The 18,012-nt window shown below is 35.6% G+C and overlaps 2 protein-coding genes across 5 annotated transcripts in view; both read left to right on the top strand.

Moving 5' to 3' along the window:
• Positions 1-2,129: 2,129 nt before the first annotated feature.
• On the top strand, positions 2,130-15,391 carry LOC116027660 (kelch domain-containing protein 4). The gene is made up of 20 exons (XM_031269365.1): positions 2,130-2,261; positions 2,391-2,477; positions 2,578-2,646; positions 2,926-3,058; positions 3,195-3,241; positions 3,331-3,417; positions 4,467-4,528; positions 4,702-4,744; positions 4,829-4,909; positions 5,686-5,802; positions 9,769-9,874; positions 11,480-11,543; positions 11,837-11,879; positions 12,067-12,333; positions 12,417-12,578; positions 12,970-13,101; positions 13,232-13,384; positions 13,492-13,578; positions 14,722-14,790; positions 14,885-15,391. The coding sequence occupies exons 1-20, from the start codon at positions 2,130-2,132 to the stop codon at positions 14,987-14,989; spliced, it is 2,046 nt and encodes a 681-aa protein (XP_031125225.1). The 3' UTR covers positions 14,990-15,391.
• Positions 15,392-17,274: 1,883 nt separating this feature from the next.
• The window catches only part of LOC116027426 (protein FAR1-RELATED SEQUENCE 9), a 5,228-nt gene continuing 4,490 nt past the window's right edge, over positions 17,275-18,012 (top strand). For all 4 annotated transcript variants that reach the window (XM_031269051.1, XM_031269050.1, XM_031269049.1 and 1 more), the window contains exon 1: positions 17,275-17,579. The gene's annotated coding sequence lies outside the window, so the exon portion shown is untranslated. The remainder of the gene's footprint in view (positions 17,580-18,012) is intronic.

The raw sequence follows: 18,012 nt of genomic DNA, 5'->3' as shown, positions 1-18,012 counted from the left end.
ATCATTCCGTGCAACGCACGGGTAAAAATACTGGAGAGAAATTGATACTTGAGCGGGCGGCCACTCCAGATAATCGGAGATGGTGATTCCTAGTTCCTAGCCGAAGTTGAGAGTTGAGAAGAGAGAAGGACATGAAATAATAATAATAATAATAATAATAATAATAATAATAAGTGATTTTATTTTTCTTTTGTTTTGTGGGGAATGGATGTTTTTTTCTTGGGTCCAATACCTGGTGAAGCAAGGTTATGAGAGAGAGAAAGCTGATGAAAAGCTGAAAGTAACCAAGCTTAGCTATTGAGTCACCCATTCGTGGCCGATCACGACGAAGATGATGATGAGGTTTCTTCTATTAAGGACATATGTGAGGCCGCACTTACCACAGTAGTGACGATCGAAGTAGTTGGCCATGAAGGTGCCAACGCCGCACTCATCATTCGGGCACTCCTTCCTGAGCCTCTGCACCTTCCCAGACTCATCCACCTTGTAGAATTGAAGCACCGCCATCTTCACCTTCTTATGCTTGTGCTTGATCTTCTTAGCGTCACCACGGAGGTGAAGCACCAGGTGGAGAGTACACTCTTTCTGGATGTTGTAGCCGCAACCGGAATATTTTCGCTCCAAATCGTCGCTAGTTGAGAGGTGCAAGAAAAATATGAAAAAAGAAAAATAAAAAAAATAAAAAATTCCATGTCACCATATTATTACCGATAACCAATAAGAAACATGCTAAAAAGTCTAGGTGGAAAAAAATTTATGGTTTGTGTATCGAAACATCACTTATGAAAGGTTAGGGTGCGGCATGAAGAATCGCTTATGTTCATGGTGCGGGATGGAACTTTAGCCAAAATTAAATTATATTGTCTTGTGGATCTTGGTTGAGGCGTACCCAACAAGCTAAGATTCAAACTTGCACCTTATGGGTTAACAACACAAGCACCAACCACCTAAGCCACTAAAGATATCATGTATTAAAAGGTAAGATACTCTATTTAGTATTTACCCAGTCAGCCAAGTTAGGCGCTAGGCAGAAGCCTAGGAAGCAATTCGCCTCGGTTTAGGGGTGCCTAGCGCCTAGGCGGGGATTTTTGCAACACTGAATCTATTAACTATCCCACTAACTCTAGGTTAGGGATGGCAATGTGCCCCGTCCCCGTCGGGGATGGGGAAAAATTTCGGGGACCGGGGACGGGGATGAGAAATTTTTTCAATTCCCCGATAGGGACGGATAATATATTATATATATAATATATATATATATATATATATATATATATATATATATATAATATATATATATATATATATATATATATATATATATATATATATATATATATATATATATATAAATTTTTTAAAATTTAAATTAAAATTTTTAAAATTAAAATTACCCTAATTTAAGATATTGATTAAGAATTGACAAGGGACGGGGATTCTCCGTCCCCGCCTAATTCCCCGCGGGGACGAGGATGGGGACTATTTTCCATTTCCCGCCGGGGACGGGGACGGGATCGGGGTTTCGGGATACTCCCCGTCCCCGCCCCGCCCCGTTGCCATCCCTACTCTAGACCTCTCGCTTGATCAATTACCCAAGTCTACACTTAGCAAGTTGGAACATTATTGGGTAGATTATGGTCTATACAGCTGTGTGAATTATAAATAAAATATATATTATTTAAAAATATATATTTGAATACTAAAAATAATATTTTGTATACTAAGAATATCAAATAATATACCTTCAACACAAATAATATACTTTACTATTAGGATTTCACCACTTTGATCTTGAACTTTCAAACTTGTTCAATTTCATCCTTAACTATGCAAATTTTATCTAAAATATATTTTTGTTCAAACTAAAATATTTTTGATTAGGATCATTTTGGTTAACAATTGTATAGTTGTTTAGATGATTATGATATTGAGCAAATTTAAAAATTGAATACCAAATTAATAAAATCTTAATAGTCCAATGACCATATTAGGTATTAACTCAAATATATTTTTCTTATGGTCCACCGACCATGACCCACATACTAATTTGCCTAGCAAGCCGATTGATATCGTATTCAAGCTTCAGCAACGCCGCCTTGAGCCCCGAGTTGCGGTGGTCGCAAGTGAGAATGGGGAAGAAAACAAAGAAGCCAGGGAAGGGCAAAGAGAAGACTGAGAGGAAAACTGCAAAAGCCGAAGAAAAGAAATCGAGAAGGGCATCTAAGAAACTCTCTCCTGAAGACGACATTGATGCTATCCTGGTACTTGAACATAAACCGGAATTATCATTTTCTAATACCGGTGAAATACTTCTCGAACCAGATTTTGCATATTCTTTGGATTCTGGGAAATTGTTAATTTAATATATAGGTGTATTTTCTTTCGAGTAGTTGAGCATACAAAAAGAGGAGGCTAAGAAGAAGGAAGTCCATGTTGAAGAGAACGTTCCTGCACCTTCTCCTCGTTCTAACTGTTCGGTACATACATATATACATATATCGATTCTGAATTTAATATTAGTCTTTTGTGAAGTCCAAGTTCGTTATTTATTTATTTTTTGTTAACTTCTTTTTGTAGTTGAATGTTAATCCGTTAAAGGAGACGGAACTAATACTCTATGGAGGCGAATTTTATAATGGCAGCAAGGTCGGACTTTTGTTATGAGTTCTGTGTATGGTCCTGCGTATTTGTTTAAAAGTTGTACTGCCATCAAAAGCTCAGGGCATGGTACTTATCACTATCATTTAAAAAGGGAGAAAAAAGAAAATAAGATTATGGGATTGTGTTATATACTTATATTGACATAAGCTTGAGAATTATGGTTTGATTTACCAAGATTATGTGTCTCGGTGTCTGTTTATCTTGATATCTATAGTTGGAACTTGGAAGTAATGCATTGAAATTTCTGGGAATTGGTAACTGCAGACATTTGTATATGGTAATCTCTATCGCTATGATGTGGAAAAGCAGGAGTGGAAGTTGGTCTCAAGCCCTAATAGTCCACCACCTCGCAGTGCACACCAAACAGTTGCTTGGAAGAATTATCTCTACATTTTTGGTAAAGATACACTTCCACTCGAATAAAGTTTGGACTTGCATTTTAACATTTGCAATTTTGCATGTGCTAGATCTCATTTTTATGCTTCTTCTACATTGGATTCTATGATGATAAGATTGTTTCTCTGTACACTTAGGTGGTGAGTTTACTTCACCCAATCAAGAGCGATTCCATCACTACAAGGTAACCCTTTGCTTTCATACTTTGAAGTATGTGATACTATGCATTATTGATGTTATGGTTACAATTTTGCCTTATAAATTTTTGCATAGGACTTTTGGGTGTTGGACTTAAAAACAAATCAATGGGAACAACTAAATTATAAAGGGTGTCCTAGTCCTCGCTCAGGCCATCGAATGGTAAGTTCATCCTTTCAAGATGATGTTTTTGTGTTTGAATATCATGCTTCTCATCTCTTCTCGTGGTCCTAACTTGGATCATATGCAATAGCATGTGGACATCTAAGTAGCTGACTGGACTTTATTAAGTCCATTATCATGAAACAGAAATCTTAATATATCCCGCTAATTACATTTTGTCTATGAACAAACTTATTCCTCAGTCAATCAATTGTGTAGAATATCTTTGTTAACGTTCTTAATTCTTGGTTATAAGCATTTGGAGCTCTAATATTCCACCTCTTTTCCAAAGATTGGGAGAAAAACAAGGAATGTTTAATGGTATACTGGCGAGTGATTGAGTGATATATTATGTGCTTAACCACAACCCTGAACTGTTTTTCAAATTCTTTATTTATTTTCTACATTATCTCTTTAACAACCTGAGCTTGATTGCCACATTCAAGAAAGCATTGTTAATTAGATAATAGATGAACTAGAGGTGGTGCACCCTTGTTACCCTTTTTATGAACTCTTTACTTAAAGAAAAATTTACAAGATAAGTCTGACAAGTTGAAATCTTTCTTTCTCATGTCTTTTACCATATGGAGGACTCCAATATATATTCAAACTACATGTCTACATGCATCAACTAACTAACAGGTAAACTCAACTAGCTAGGAAATAACCTCCCACACAGCCTGTAAGTATGTAACTGCATGATCACTTACATGGTAACAAACTAACACCATGCACTAAGTCAATTACCATGCTCCCATAGCCAGTTAGCCAGTTAGCCACTATCCCATTATTATGCACTTCTCTAAAATAATTATGCAAGATCATTCTTTAAAGAGTCTAATTCAAATTGCTACACACTAGGCTTGTAACAAATGCTCACAGTTATTTCATACGCAATCTAGAGTTATTAACAATGTCATTTGTTTTTATACTCTGAAGTGTGGTTCTTTACTGGGATTTGCCTCTAGCTATTTCTGATTATTTGTTTGCATCTTGACTGTTCTAGACTTATATGGTGAGCTATTATGATCCTATTTGGAGTGTTTCAGGTTTTATATAAGCACAAGATTATAGTTTTTGGAGGTTTCTATGACACTCTCAGGGAAGTGAGGTGGTTTCCTCAGCCCTTTTATCTAACAATTTTAATGTTGCTCGTAAAAATAACTATGCATCAAAGTTTGCAAGTGATCCAATTATCTAATTGTGAATAATTTATCTTTGTAGACTATGATATGAAGAAGTTATCAATTTTTTCTTACTTTAAAAACTTCCTATAATTTGCAGGTATTACAATGATCTACATGTCTTTGATTTGGATCAGTTTAAGGTGTAGTATTGATTTTCATTGGAATTTACATATTTTGATTTAAAAATAATTTTTAGGCTAATCATACAATCTTACACTCTGCAGTGGCAAGAAATAAAGGGTACTCCTGGATGCATGTGGCCGAGTGCTCGAAGTGGCTTCCAGTTTTTTGTTCATCAAGATGAGGTGTTTTATAAGCAATATATAATAATAGCACATGCAATTTTTTATCTGCAAAATCCTTAATATGCAAGCATGATATGTTGTAGTTTTCTGGCTGCATTATAATGAGAAACTATTTTTTTAGCTATAAAATTCTGTTTTTTCTTTCTACTTTATTTAGATACTTTATCTTCAGACTTGAGCATCATGTTTCCGTATTTTTTGGAAATGGCATATTCCATGGTTGTGCCAAACACAACATTGGTTTCAATGGTATATAGTGTACTGTAGCAACATATAATTTTATGTGTCTTTGTATGTATGCTTTTTAATTGTGAAAATATATGTTTAATATATATGTAGTTATGAGTGAGTGTGTATGTGTACGCGTATATTAATTGATTTAATTCAAACACAATAATTATTTAATGTATACCTTGTGCAAATAACCAAAACTACAGTGGTGGCTTAGTGAGGAAAGAAAATATGTGACAGCTTTGTCATAGGTTCAAGTTCAAACGTAGTAGCAACACATGATTCTTATTTATGATAGAAACACGAGTACACGACACCTAGATCTGTGCAAAAACATCCTAATTCTCATGGATTTTACTGGGTTAATTGCCAGTTACCATTTATCAAGTTTGACAAATTCCAGTGAAATACTTCAGAAGTTAACACTAGTGAATTTACACTTAAATTTGGATAAGATGTGGTTGGTTGAACTTTTCCCATTTAAATTTCCTTATCTTCCTGTTTCTTAATAATTCAATTTTAATCCCTTGCTTTTTAAATATCAGATATATTTGTATGGCGGTTATTCCAAAGAAATCTCACCAGACAAGAGTGTCTCAGAAAAAGGGGTTGTTCATTCAGATATGTGGTCCCTTGATCCTAGGACTTGGCAATGGAATAAGGTTTGTAGTCTTGCTCAATGGAGCTCAGTAGCTCTCCCCTTTTTTCATTATCCATTATATGTGTGACTGTGTGTGAAGAGAAAGAAGGGTTGCATGTCCTTTGGCTGTTTACCTTTGGGCCAAATTCACAATTAGATTGTTTTATGTTGGTGTAAAGTGATGTTCATGACATTCTTATTTGTGTAGACCATTGAATGTACCTCTTTTCTGTAGCAATGTTAACAAGTACTGAACTATATGTTTTGCTGAGTTATTTCTACAGTGCTTCTATTGCGTGTGGATGATTGCTTATTTGCATTTACTACTAAGATATACATGTGCTTTGCGTATTTAGAATGAGATGAAAGCAAGTGTATAAAATGTATGTATAAAGAGTTGAGAATGAAGTTACATGATAGGATTGCATTCTGTTGGAACCCTAAGCCCATTTGTCAATAGGCCCATTAGGTTATTGACTATTCATGTATAAATAGTGGTAGTCTGTACAGTTCTAGACACAGAGAAATATACGAATATACTTTATTCTCTCATACACTCACATGGTATCAGAGCCTAAACCCTAGGACCCAATCCCCGCCGTCGCCGCCTTGTCGGAAGTTCAGCAGACCGTCGCAAGTTCGCGTTCCACCTTCGCCTCGTGGTTCTTTCTCCAAACTAACACCACAGGCCCCTTAGGAACGCCATCGCGAGTAATCTGCTCCAAACCCGGTCGCCGTTCGCCGCCGCACGCGCCACCACCGCCGTCGGGAAGTTCAGAGGTTTTCCGGCCAGATCTCCTCCCTCCGGTCGTGGATCGAGCCGTCGCTGCCACCGTTGGTCTCGACTTGAGGAGACGCATCTGCCGGTGGTGTCACCCGTTTCCGCCGCCGTAGCCGGCCGCCGCTGCCGTTTTCCGGCCACTCTCAGATCAGTGTGCTTCTCCCTTTCTTCTTCATATTTTGGCATCATCTACACCTTTCTTTACTTCCTACCCTACTATTACTGTGGATAAGTTGGTTGGGGGTGAGAACTATGCATCATGGGCTGCTTCTATCAAACTTTGGTTCAAAGGTCAAGGTATGTCTACCCATTTAGATGTGAAGGTTGAGGATGTCAAAGAAAATAAAAATGAATGGGAGAAGGTAGATGCCTTATTATGTAATATGTTATGGCAGTCAATTGATCCTAAACTCCATAACATTTACAAGGCATATGAGACTTGCTATGAGGTTTGGAATAAAGCAAAGTCCTTATACACCAATGATGTACCAGGACTTTATTCACTGGTCATGAATATCCTTAATTTTCGTGGAACTACTGATGTGAGTATGCCTGAATATTTAGGTCGGATTGAAGCATTACAACAAGAATACCATAACCTTATGCCACAGAAGGATGCTGATGATCACATTAAGCAATGTGACAAGTTTTTTATGGTACTTGCTCTGGCTGGCCTTCGTTTTGACCTTGCTCATGTTCGTGATCAAATTTTGGCTAGTCCTGCTGTACCCACCTTGAATGAAACTGCTGCTAGACTGCTCAGAGTTGCATCTGCTCCTTCTGTTGAGTCCATTGGAGATTCATCCGTTTTGGTCTCTTGAGCTGCAGAAAAGGAGTTGTCTGGACATACTAGTAACAATGGTGGTCATCGTGGTACCCGTCCTCGATGTGAGTATTGCAACAAGGTAGGACACACCAAAGATCGCTGCTGGAAGTTACATGGCAAACCTCCACGTTTTGTCAATATGGTGCAGACCACTGGTTTAGAGGCTCAGGCTCATAGTAGTTTCACTCCTAATGGGAAATGCATATATCTTGTTGTATATGTAGATGACATTGTTATTACAGGAAGTGATCAAGAAGGCATATCTAAACTGAAAGAGTATCTCTTCAGTCGGTTCCAAACTAAGGACTTGGGCAAGCTAAAATATTTCCTTGGAATTGAAGTAGCTCAGTCTCACAGTGGTATAGTTATTTCTCAAAGGAAGTATGCCTTGGATATCTTAGAAGAAACTGGTTTGTTGGATTGTAGACCTGTGGATAATCCAATGGATCCAAATGTTAAACTTCTACCAGGACAGGGGATCCATTGCCTGGCCGAGAGAGATACATGAGATTAATTGGGAAATTGAATCATCTCACAATCACTCGACCAGATATCTCCTTTGCAGTCAGTGTATTAAGTCAGTTTCTTGAAAGTCCTTGTGATACTCATTGGGATGCTGTTGTTCGGGTTCTAAGGTACATCAAAAGAGCACCAGGGCAAGGTTTACTCTACGAAGATAGAGGACATGCTCAAGTTGTGGGATATTCTGATGTAGACTGGGCTGGTTGTCCTTTTGACAGACGCTCTACTTCAGGTTACTGTGTACTCATTGGTGGTAATCTTATATCTTGGAAGAGTAAGAAGCAAGATGTTGTTGCCAGATCTAGTGCTGAAGCTAAATACCGTGCCATGGCCCTTGTCACGTGTGAGTTGATGTGGCTGAAGCATTTACTCCAGGAGTTACAGTGTGGCCAAGTTGCTCAAATGACATTGATATGCGACAACCAAGCAGCTCTTCATATTGCCTCAAATCCAGTCTTTCATGAGAGGACCAAACATATTGAGGTTGACTGCCACTTTATCAGGGAGAAAATTGTATCTGGGAGTATTAAGACTAGCTTTGTCAATTCTGCAGATCAGTTAGTGATATCCTAACAAAGTCTCTTAGAGCTCCTAGAGTTGGGTATATTTGTAACAAGGTTGGAGCATATGATCTATACTCTCCAGCTTGAGGGGGAGTGTTGGAACCCTAAGCCCATTTGTCAATAGGCCCATTAGGTTATTGACCATTCATGTATAAATAGTGGTAGTTTGTACAGTACTAGACACAGAGAAATATACGAATATACTTTATTCTCTCATACATTCACACATTCAAAAGAATGACACAGTAAGGGTCCGTTTGGAAACTTGGAAAACGTTTTCCGGAAAATGACTCATTTTTTTGGAAAATATTTAAATTTTCTGGTGTTTGGTTGAATGTCTGAAAACTATCTTTTTCTGTTTGGTTGAAAGTTAGGAAATTGCATTTTTTCTGTTTGGGTCATTTTCTTGAAAATAAACATATCTAAAAACATAATAAATGTGAATGAAGGTTATACCCTTCATTTATGTCCGTTTTTTCCGTTAAGTTTATTTGTACATTATGCTATAAAAGTTGTACTACATAATATTTTGGACAAATATACCCCTACCGTTATAACTTCCGTTATCTTTTCCACTATTGTTACTATGCACATGCATCCACTATATATTTTCTTATCTTCTTTAATAATAATGATAATATATACACATTAAATATTAGAATTATATGTTAGTTATTTTTATAAAATATAAATATCCAATTTATAAAAATATTTTACATTATTATTATTATTATTATTATATTAAAATATTAAAATTTAAAATTTTAATATAAAATATTAATATTGGGCACCTATTTTTTGCGCATCGCGCATAAGAAAAACTAGTAATAATAATAATATGTGGTGGTGTGGTGTGGTGTGGTGGGGGTGTGGGGGTGTGGGGGGGGGGGGGGGGGGGGTGGTGGTGGTGGTGGTGGTGGTGGTGGACTGGTGGTAGTGTTGTGGTGGTGTGGTGGTGGTGATGGTGATTTGGTGGTGGTAATAATAATAATTCGAAAATTAACTTAAAAAAAGAAGAGAGTGAAGAAAGAGATGGGAAAATAAAGAATCCGCAAAATCTCTTCCTACAAAAAAATTAGGAAGACATGTTCCGCCAAGTTGAGCTTGCTTTTTTTTTTTTTTTTTTTTCGCCAAGAGTGTTTCAAGAATTGCATTTTGAGAAAATTTCAATAAATTCATAGTTGATTCTTTGGCATGATTACATATTCATAATTCTATGCATGTATCTTTCATATTGATGTAGTATTGTGTAAATACACACTACATTACTTGATGTTCAATTTTTCTACATATTAGGTGAAAAAGAGTGGAATGCCACCTGGACCTCGAGCTGGTTTCTCTATGTGTATCCATAAAAAGCGGGCTATACTTTTTGGAGGTGTGGTTGATATGGACATAGAAGGTAAACCTTGTTCCGTTACCCCTAAACCCTAAACCCTAAACCCTAATAATGCATCAAAATATGCCCAATTCATATTCAAAGCATGGTGACATTTAAATAATTACCAATCAACACACAAAATGTAACAAACACTCTTAACTTGTCCATTAGTGATGTGGGCCCACACAATGCTAGTTGTGAGAATCCATTAGGTCCTAGACCCTTGATAAAGATGAATATATTAATTTCGCAAAGTTTCACAATAGAACAAATAACTTAGATGTCGATTGTCTAGAGTTGGCTGTACAGATTCTATTTCTTTATTCAACTTTGGTTAATGTTTATATAGCCATAAGCTCTAGGGCTGAATAATATAATTAGATATTCCAACAAATAAGCCTTTTTTAATATGTAGTTCTATACTCTGCCTCTATTTACCTACCAAGTAGGAATGGTTTCTTTCTCATTTAAATGAAACTGCTTCACTTCAGTAATGTTCTTAGCCTGTAACATTTGATAAATTAAATCATAGGTATACTGTGTAGTTAATACTTCATCGACTTAGGAAGAGTGTAGTCAAGTGTACTAGTTGCCAAAATCCAGATATCAAATACTAATCTCAAATATTCACTGGAATATGAGCTTACTCTTTACCAAAATATTGTCAATACTAATCAGCTTTTTAGTTCCCAAACAAATGTAAAATATGAATCCCAGCTTTTCACTACTAAACTGAAATATGGATTAACATGGGTGATTTCTAGATTCCATCTTGATCTGTTGTAGAAAGACAAATAATTTTTGGAGAAATTATTTGAGCAATTGTCTTTATTTCATCTTCTAGAAGCAAACTAGTGAAGTTCTCATAAGAATTCAGCTTGATAAACTTTGACAAATATGGTGACAGACTGACAGTACATAAGTTGCAGTAGTATTTGCAACTTGCAGTAGCTGTAGCAGATAGCATAAACAAACTTTTCTAATCTTTAAGGAAATACAAATGGTTTCCAAATTCCAAAATAGCTTTGCTATTATTCTTGCTTTCTGTTATGTGCTCCCGTCATGGGCAAGAAAACATAAGGAAAAAGAAAGAAAGAATAATAGTTGGAACAGGAAAAGAAGAAAACACTGGGTTTGCTTGAGATCCAAAACTCCCTTAGACCTTTTTGGGATTGAATTTCTGCTTGTTCTATTATTCCATATAACTTCCTAAACTAAGAATAATTATTTGGTAGTTTCTAAATAATTAATCTACCTAAACTAATTCGAAGACTAAGAGTAATAAGTTAAATAACTATTTAGTAATCTCTAAATAATTATTTAGTAGTTTCTTAATATCTAAACTATGTAATGTAATAGTAATAAAATAAGACTTCCTCAGCATGTATTGCTTTCATACTGAACTGTGTATAATATAATGCCACTTATGCCTGTGAAGATAAATATATAAAATGTCATTCCAGTTTTAATTTAAGTGATTTGTTAGGTAAGATTAATATAATATTGTAATTGGAGACATCAAATTGTATTCTACATTCTTTCCTTTTCATGCTTTATCATGTTGTGATGGGCTCATTCATGTTGTAATGTTCTGGTTGGGTAGTGAAATTCTGGTTTACTCTGCAGGTGATGTGATGATGAGCTTGTTCTTGAATGAACTCTATGGCTTCCAAGTAGATAGTCATCGCTGGTATATTCTCATTTGATGATCCTTTGCATTCCACCTCTAAAGACGATTAATTTACATTCATTCAGTCATCCCAAGTTGCTAACGTACTTTGTGTATTGATATCTGCTTTTAGATGCTCCTTGTTTGTAACTTGTAAGGTATACTGCAAGTCAATGTATTTGCAATTTACCTATGCATTAGAATGGTTTGAGCTATGTTAACTTTTTTCTGTCCTACCCAAGAGGAATGTAGTGCTGATATTTTTCCAGCCAAATTTGAAATTTAAATTTCTTATTTTGTATTGCAACATATAGGTATCCATTGGAGCTGAGGAAAGAGAAGTCTTCAAAGGACAAGGTATGCTTCGGTGACACTTCCACATTTATGCTAAAAACAAGTTATGCTCTGCACCAGGACTTTACTTGGTTGACTTCATTTCTCTTCATCTCTTACTAATTTCATTTTTAAAGGCATGTACAATGGTTTTGGTACTTTTTGGAATTCAGTGTTTGGATTGTGATTTAATGTCTGCTGCATTATGTAGTTAAAAAGAACAGTGAATGAGAAACCTGAAAATATGGAGCTAGACAGTAAGCCAACTACCATGAATGTGGAAAATCTTGTTTTCAATGATGAATATGTGGACTTTGCTGATGATGAAAAAGCTGGCATGGATGGGAATCTCAATAATATCTCTTCAAATATGAAAAGAAATTTGTCTATTGATGAGTGTAAGGTGGAAACTCGATCCCAGGAAAAAGCTCTTGCATCTGTCTCCAAATCAGCTGTGCAAAGCTCAGTTTCACCAGAGGTTTGCCATTCTAGGTGATTTGATTTCTCTATAATGTATGATTGTCAGTTTGACCGGCCATATGAGAGTTGTGTAAATTTCAGGTTGTAAAGCCTTGTGGGCGTATAAATTCATGTGTAGCTGTAGCAAGAGATACCCTGTATGTCTACGGAGGCATGATGGAAGTTAGGGATCAAGAAGTTACACTTGATGATTTGTATACACTTAACTTGAGCAAACTTGATGAATGGAAGTGCATCATACCGGTTTGTTATGCTCTTATATGTTTGTGCTCTCTCTGTTTGACTTGTTTAATCAACCTCTATCTCAAAATTCTTACGATCAAATAAACAGTATCCAGTACTCAGTGGTCAGTAGATAGTGAAGGATGGTGTCCAGTTGTTTAAAATCTATGATTTTGATCTAATATTTTCCCTTTATAAATACATTATTCTATAAAACATTGAGTGGTTGATTTTTTCCTCTGTCCACCTAAATTTTCAATATATAGTATAATCTGGTTTTGATCTTTTAGGATTTTAGTTCTCTTTTTGGCTGATAATGGACTTAAACAGGTGAAAGATCATGTGACTTGTAGGGGCACTTGTACTTGCATTTTTCTCCTTTTTTTGCTAAATGATTTTTATATTTTCACAGGCATCTGAGCCAGAGTGGATTGAAGCATCAGATGATGAAGATGATGAAGAAGAAGATGAAGATGGCAGCGACAATGAAGGCGAGAATGGAGATGATAGTGATGATGACTCCAGTGAAGATGATAGTGCAGAGGTCTCTTTCTTTGACATAATCATGAAACTAACTACTCCACTTTGTTTAGTATGCTTCTACTTTTTTCTTCTAATTGACTGATTCCACTATGGAGATATGTCTGCTGTTTGACGTGTATATGTATGCAAAGGGTGGTAATACTGGTTCAACATCAGTCAAAATTGGAGATGCTGTTGCTATAATGAGGGGAGAAGGAAAAACTCTTCGAAGGAAGGAGAAACGAGCCAGAATTGAGCAAATCAGGGCCCATCTTGGCCTCTCTGACTCTCATAGAACACCAGCGGTACTCCAAATTGCTATGTCTTTTTTCTCATGTTATTGAACCAGTTTGTAGTGGATATTATTTAATACAAAATCTTATTTGTTATATATATTTTTTATATGCTGAAGCCTGGAGAATCTTTAAGAGACTTCTATAGACGCACAAACACCTACTGGCAAATGGCAGCATACGAACACACTCAACATACAGGAAAGGTCTGTTCTCCAACTTCCTTTCAATTTTGTATCACTAGATTAAACATATTTGTCATGAATATACTTTAGTTTGATATGAACTTGGATGCCTGCACACAGATTTTAAAATGACAATGGAATTAGCTAATTCTGTTTGGTTGATATTCAAGATTATGCAAAAGCAAGACTATTAATTTGGTTCTATATTCTTATAAGATCAAAGCTCTAGCCATTGCTAAGCATTCAACTAAACCTAATGTCCTAACTATGTCACAAGTAGGACCCCATGTATCCCACAGGAAAGTATGCACAGAAAAAGTTCCTTAATTTTCAAGGGACATTTGTAGACCTTTGAAGGATCTTCTGTTTCTTCTACTCAGTGGGTAACAAGAAAAATTATTGATGCTCCAAAACCGTAAATCAGTAATGACCTGAAGAGAGCTCTTTACTTGGGCTGAGGGACATTCTTCTTACAAGTTACAACCATTCTGACACAACTGTGTTGTGTAAGTCAAAACCCTGGGAAAAATAAACCTTAATTTAGATCCTTCAACAAAAAATAAAAACAGAAGGAAAGCCTTAATTTGCATCCTCCAAACTCCAAAGTCTAACTAAAAGCTGAAGATATATGCTAGATACTCTAGAAAATTGAAGATGCATGTTTGCAATGTATCTGTGTGGTTACATGATAGGATTTCATCAAAGTATCAACCAAGTCGCTTTAAATCGATTTGCTATTTCCCTCCTGCCCTCTTTGCATGTAAAATTGGTTTTGGAGAAGAAATTGCAAGGGGTCTTTCATGAGTTGTACACTCAAGGGACTCCACTGTGGGGATTTATCCATTTATTTATTTAGATTAAAGATACTCTTAGCCTCTGAATGTAGCCACTTGATGGCTACTTTGGCTTGTAGGTAGGGGTTCTATGTGGCTAGTGGCATCCTCCCTAATAAAACTTTAATGGGATGGACTTAATGACATGTGGCTTCACAGAGTTGCCTACTTGCCTCATAGAGGATTGCTCATATTGTGACATTGAAATGTGAGCCATGCATGACTTGAGGACTTGCAAAATAAGATCTAGGAAGAGATTTATTTCCAGTGTGGCTCCATTTGCTGATCAGTTACTATACCAATCATTCCAAGTATTACTATGCTGATGCAGGAGCTACGTAAGGATGGCTTTGATCTTGCTGAATCCCGGTACAAGGAGCTCAAACCAATTCTTGATGAGGTAAATTTTAATGGTACTTCAGTTCAGCTGCTAAATAAATACTAATAAATTAACTAAATGTTTCTACATTTGCTGATTTGCATCCAAACTGCAGCTGGCCATCCTTGAGGCAGAGCAGAAGGCTGAAGAAGAAGAAGGGCCCGAAACTATTTCTAAAAAGAGAGGTGGGAACAAGAAAAGCAAAAATCTGGCATCTTAATGGTAGTCTTGGCTCTAGACAGTCAGCTATACACATGTTTTTCTGTGTTGTGTTGGGAGAATCATCTTTGACTTGTGTGGATTTGCTGATTTGGGCACCAAATGGGCCTCTGGTAGCCTCAACACATTCCCAGACCTGCAAGGTGCAATAAGGCTGATTGGTGGGATATACTACGAGTGTACTGCTGACCTGCTTTAATATATTGAGAAGGTTTCAAATTCGAATACTATACACCTGTAGGAAATACTAGGATTGCTCATGCTATCCAATCTATTGTTTAAAGTATGAGCAATGTTAAGAGACGGATAATGCTGAGAAAACCTTGATCTATTATTATATTGATATATTTATTACCTGAACTAGACATAGACTAGAAAAGAAAAGATAGCATTTCAATTGGTTTGCGGTTTGCCTATTTAAAGAGATTCCATCGTGGTATACCTTATATATATAGGGATGGATGGTTTACGTGAGAAAAGTCGGGTGAGATTTGAGGCTGTTGATATAAGTGAGATTTGAGGCTGTTGATATAATTTAGATTAACGACTCAAATCAAGAATTTCTTTTTTAAAAAAATGTCCTTCTTGAAAATCGGATGCATTTTATTTCTACTATTGTTGAATTGATGCATCTTAAGGTTCAAAATTATGCACCTATGTGTTGTATTGATGCAACTTAAGTGTTAGTATGTACTTTAAAGTGTCAAATTAATGCACTTTAAGTATCTAATTAACGCACCTTAAGTGTTGAATTTGTGCACATTGTGTTAAAATGACGTACCTTGAGTGTACAACTTACGCATCTTAAGTATTAAATGGAATCACCTTAAGTGTTAATTGATGTACCTTAAGGTTCAAACTAACGCATCTTAAGCTACAAACTTAAACTTAAGCACCTTAAAATTTAAATGTGCACGACACAACAATGTGCACCTACAAGCCACAAAAATGTGTACTAGAAGATAAAAATAATGCACCCAAAGATAAAAAAAAAAAAAAAATTGCACTTAGAAACAATGTTGTTGAACCAGCCTCTTAAAAATGTGCACTCGAAGGCAAAATCAATGCACTCAAAGACAGAAAAAAATACACTTACATACAAAAATGACCAATTTGTCACTGCGTTTTTAAAAATTTTTCTTCATTCTGGACAATTGATCTGGATTTAATCAATGACTAAACTTAACCTATTTTTTACCTAGGAACTCCTTCGCATCTAATATGTTATGTGTGTGTGTGTGTGTATATATATGTGTATGTGTTATCTTCATAAGGGCATCCTTAATAGTGGAGTTTTTTTTTTTTTTTTTTTTATTTGATAAATTTTTGTATGTGTGATTAGGAAAGAGAAAATGACGAAAAACAAAACAAAACAAATCTATTTTATATATTTAAAAAAAATGTAACAATTCACGCCCAAGCTGGGCGCGAATTATGTCACACGTGTGACTCATGCGATTTTTCTCCCACTCAGCTGGGTCTCACAATATGCCAAAATAACATTTTTGCAGGGAGACCTTAGGCCTTAGCTACTCTCTCTCTCTTTTCCATGTTGACAAAATTTTTCTCAAAAATCGTGAATAATCTACTGGTGGGAAGCCTTGGAAGCAACTTTGGGGTGGTTTCAAGTAAGTGACCCAATAACATCCAACCTAGATTTTACTATTTTAGTATGTGGAGTTCAAGGCAAATTTTACTGTGAACTATAATGCATGTAACAATGAGGTTTATGAAATAAGTATCATTCTAATTCGTAATTATACTTCAGTTTTATTTGACAATATTACTCTGTTTTTCAGTTTCAGTTTTCACACACATTAATTTCATTATAGCAATATCAACGTATTATTTTAATTTTACTACAATTCATTTGACAATATACATTATTAAATGAGCTCTATTTTGTAGTTTTATTTTTCTACACACTAGTTTAATTATAGTAATATTAAAGTATTATTTTAATTATACTCTAGGTTCATTTGACAATATATGTTATTGTATTGTTCTGAATTTTAGTTTTATTTTTTACACGCATTAATTTCATTTTAACAACACTAAAATACCATTTTAATTGTACTATAGTTTCATTTAACAATATACATTGTGGGATGAATTCTATTTTTTAGTTTCATTTTCTACACACAATAATTTTATTTTAATAACACTAAAGCATCATTTATTATACTATAATTTCATTTGATGACCACGGTCCGTAGCACTTTGGACCATGGTCGACTGTATAAGAACTGGGAATTCAATTAATGGGTCCAAATCTATAAAAATGACTTGGCCCATTCAAGAGCTCATGATCATTTCTCTTTTGAAGCTCTGAACCCTTGTAGAAGAAATCCTTTCCAAACCAAATATCGTTCAATTGTTTCTCCACCGCAAATGGGCATCTCGCCGCAGTTCTCCTGGTGCTCAACTTCACCGGAAACCTTGTTAGTATCATCATCACCGCCTTCACGTTAGTTTTTCCTTGCCGTCAAACCTTCTCGCTTGTCTTCCTTGAAATTCCCCAGAGAACTTCACCATGCACGGATTGAAATTCACTGTTTCAAGTCGAGTCACGGCCCCAAACTCTTCCTATGGTGAATAGCTCCTTCTACTTTATCTTGTAGTTTTGGATTTTATTTAAATCAAGTTGAAAAATTAGCTATAATTGTCAGAATTTTAAGTTTTGGTATTAAATTACCAACTTTACAACTTTGGTCATCTTTTCTCAACTACCAAATGTTAGGATTTTTTTACCAATCAACCTTTTATGTATTGTTATACACACTTATATTTTGCTTTATTCACATAAACATTTTCTGAATGCTGCCAAATTCTCTATCCCTTAAATTTCTAGTGTACTTGATTTGCTGGAACCAACACCTTATAAATGATTTAATTGGAACTAGAAAATATGAACAATTTATCTGGGATTCTGATAAGGCAATAAGTCAAGATGCAAATGAAAAAGGGAAGTAACCCATCAATGATCAATCAAGCTTTTTTTTTTTTTTTTTTTTTTTTTTTTTT

The sequence above is a fragment of the Ipomoea triloba genome, chromosome 8 (genome assembly GCF_003576645.1).
Source record: "Ipomoea triloba cultivar NCNSP0323 chromosome 8, ASM357664v1".
Taxonomy (NCBI): domain Eukaryota; kingdom Viridiplantae; phylum Streptophyta; class Magnoliopsida; order Solanales; family Convolvulaceae; genus Ipomoea; species Ipomoea triloba.
Note: the sequence above shows the minus strand (reverse complement) of the source record. Positions and strands in the feature narration are given on the sequence as shown.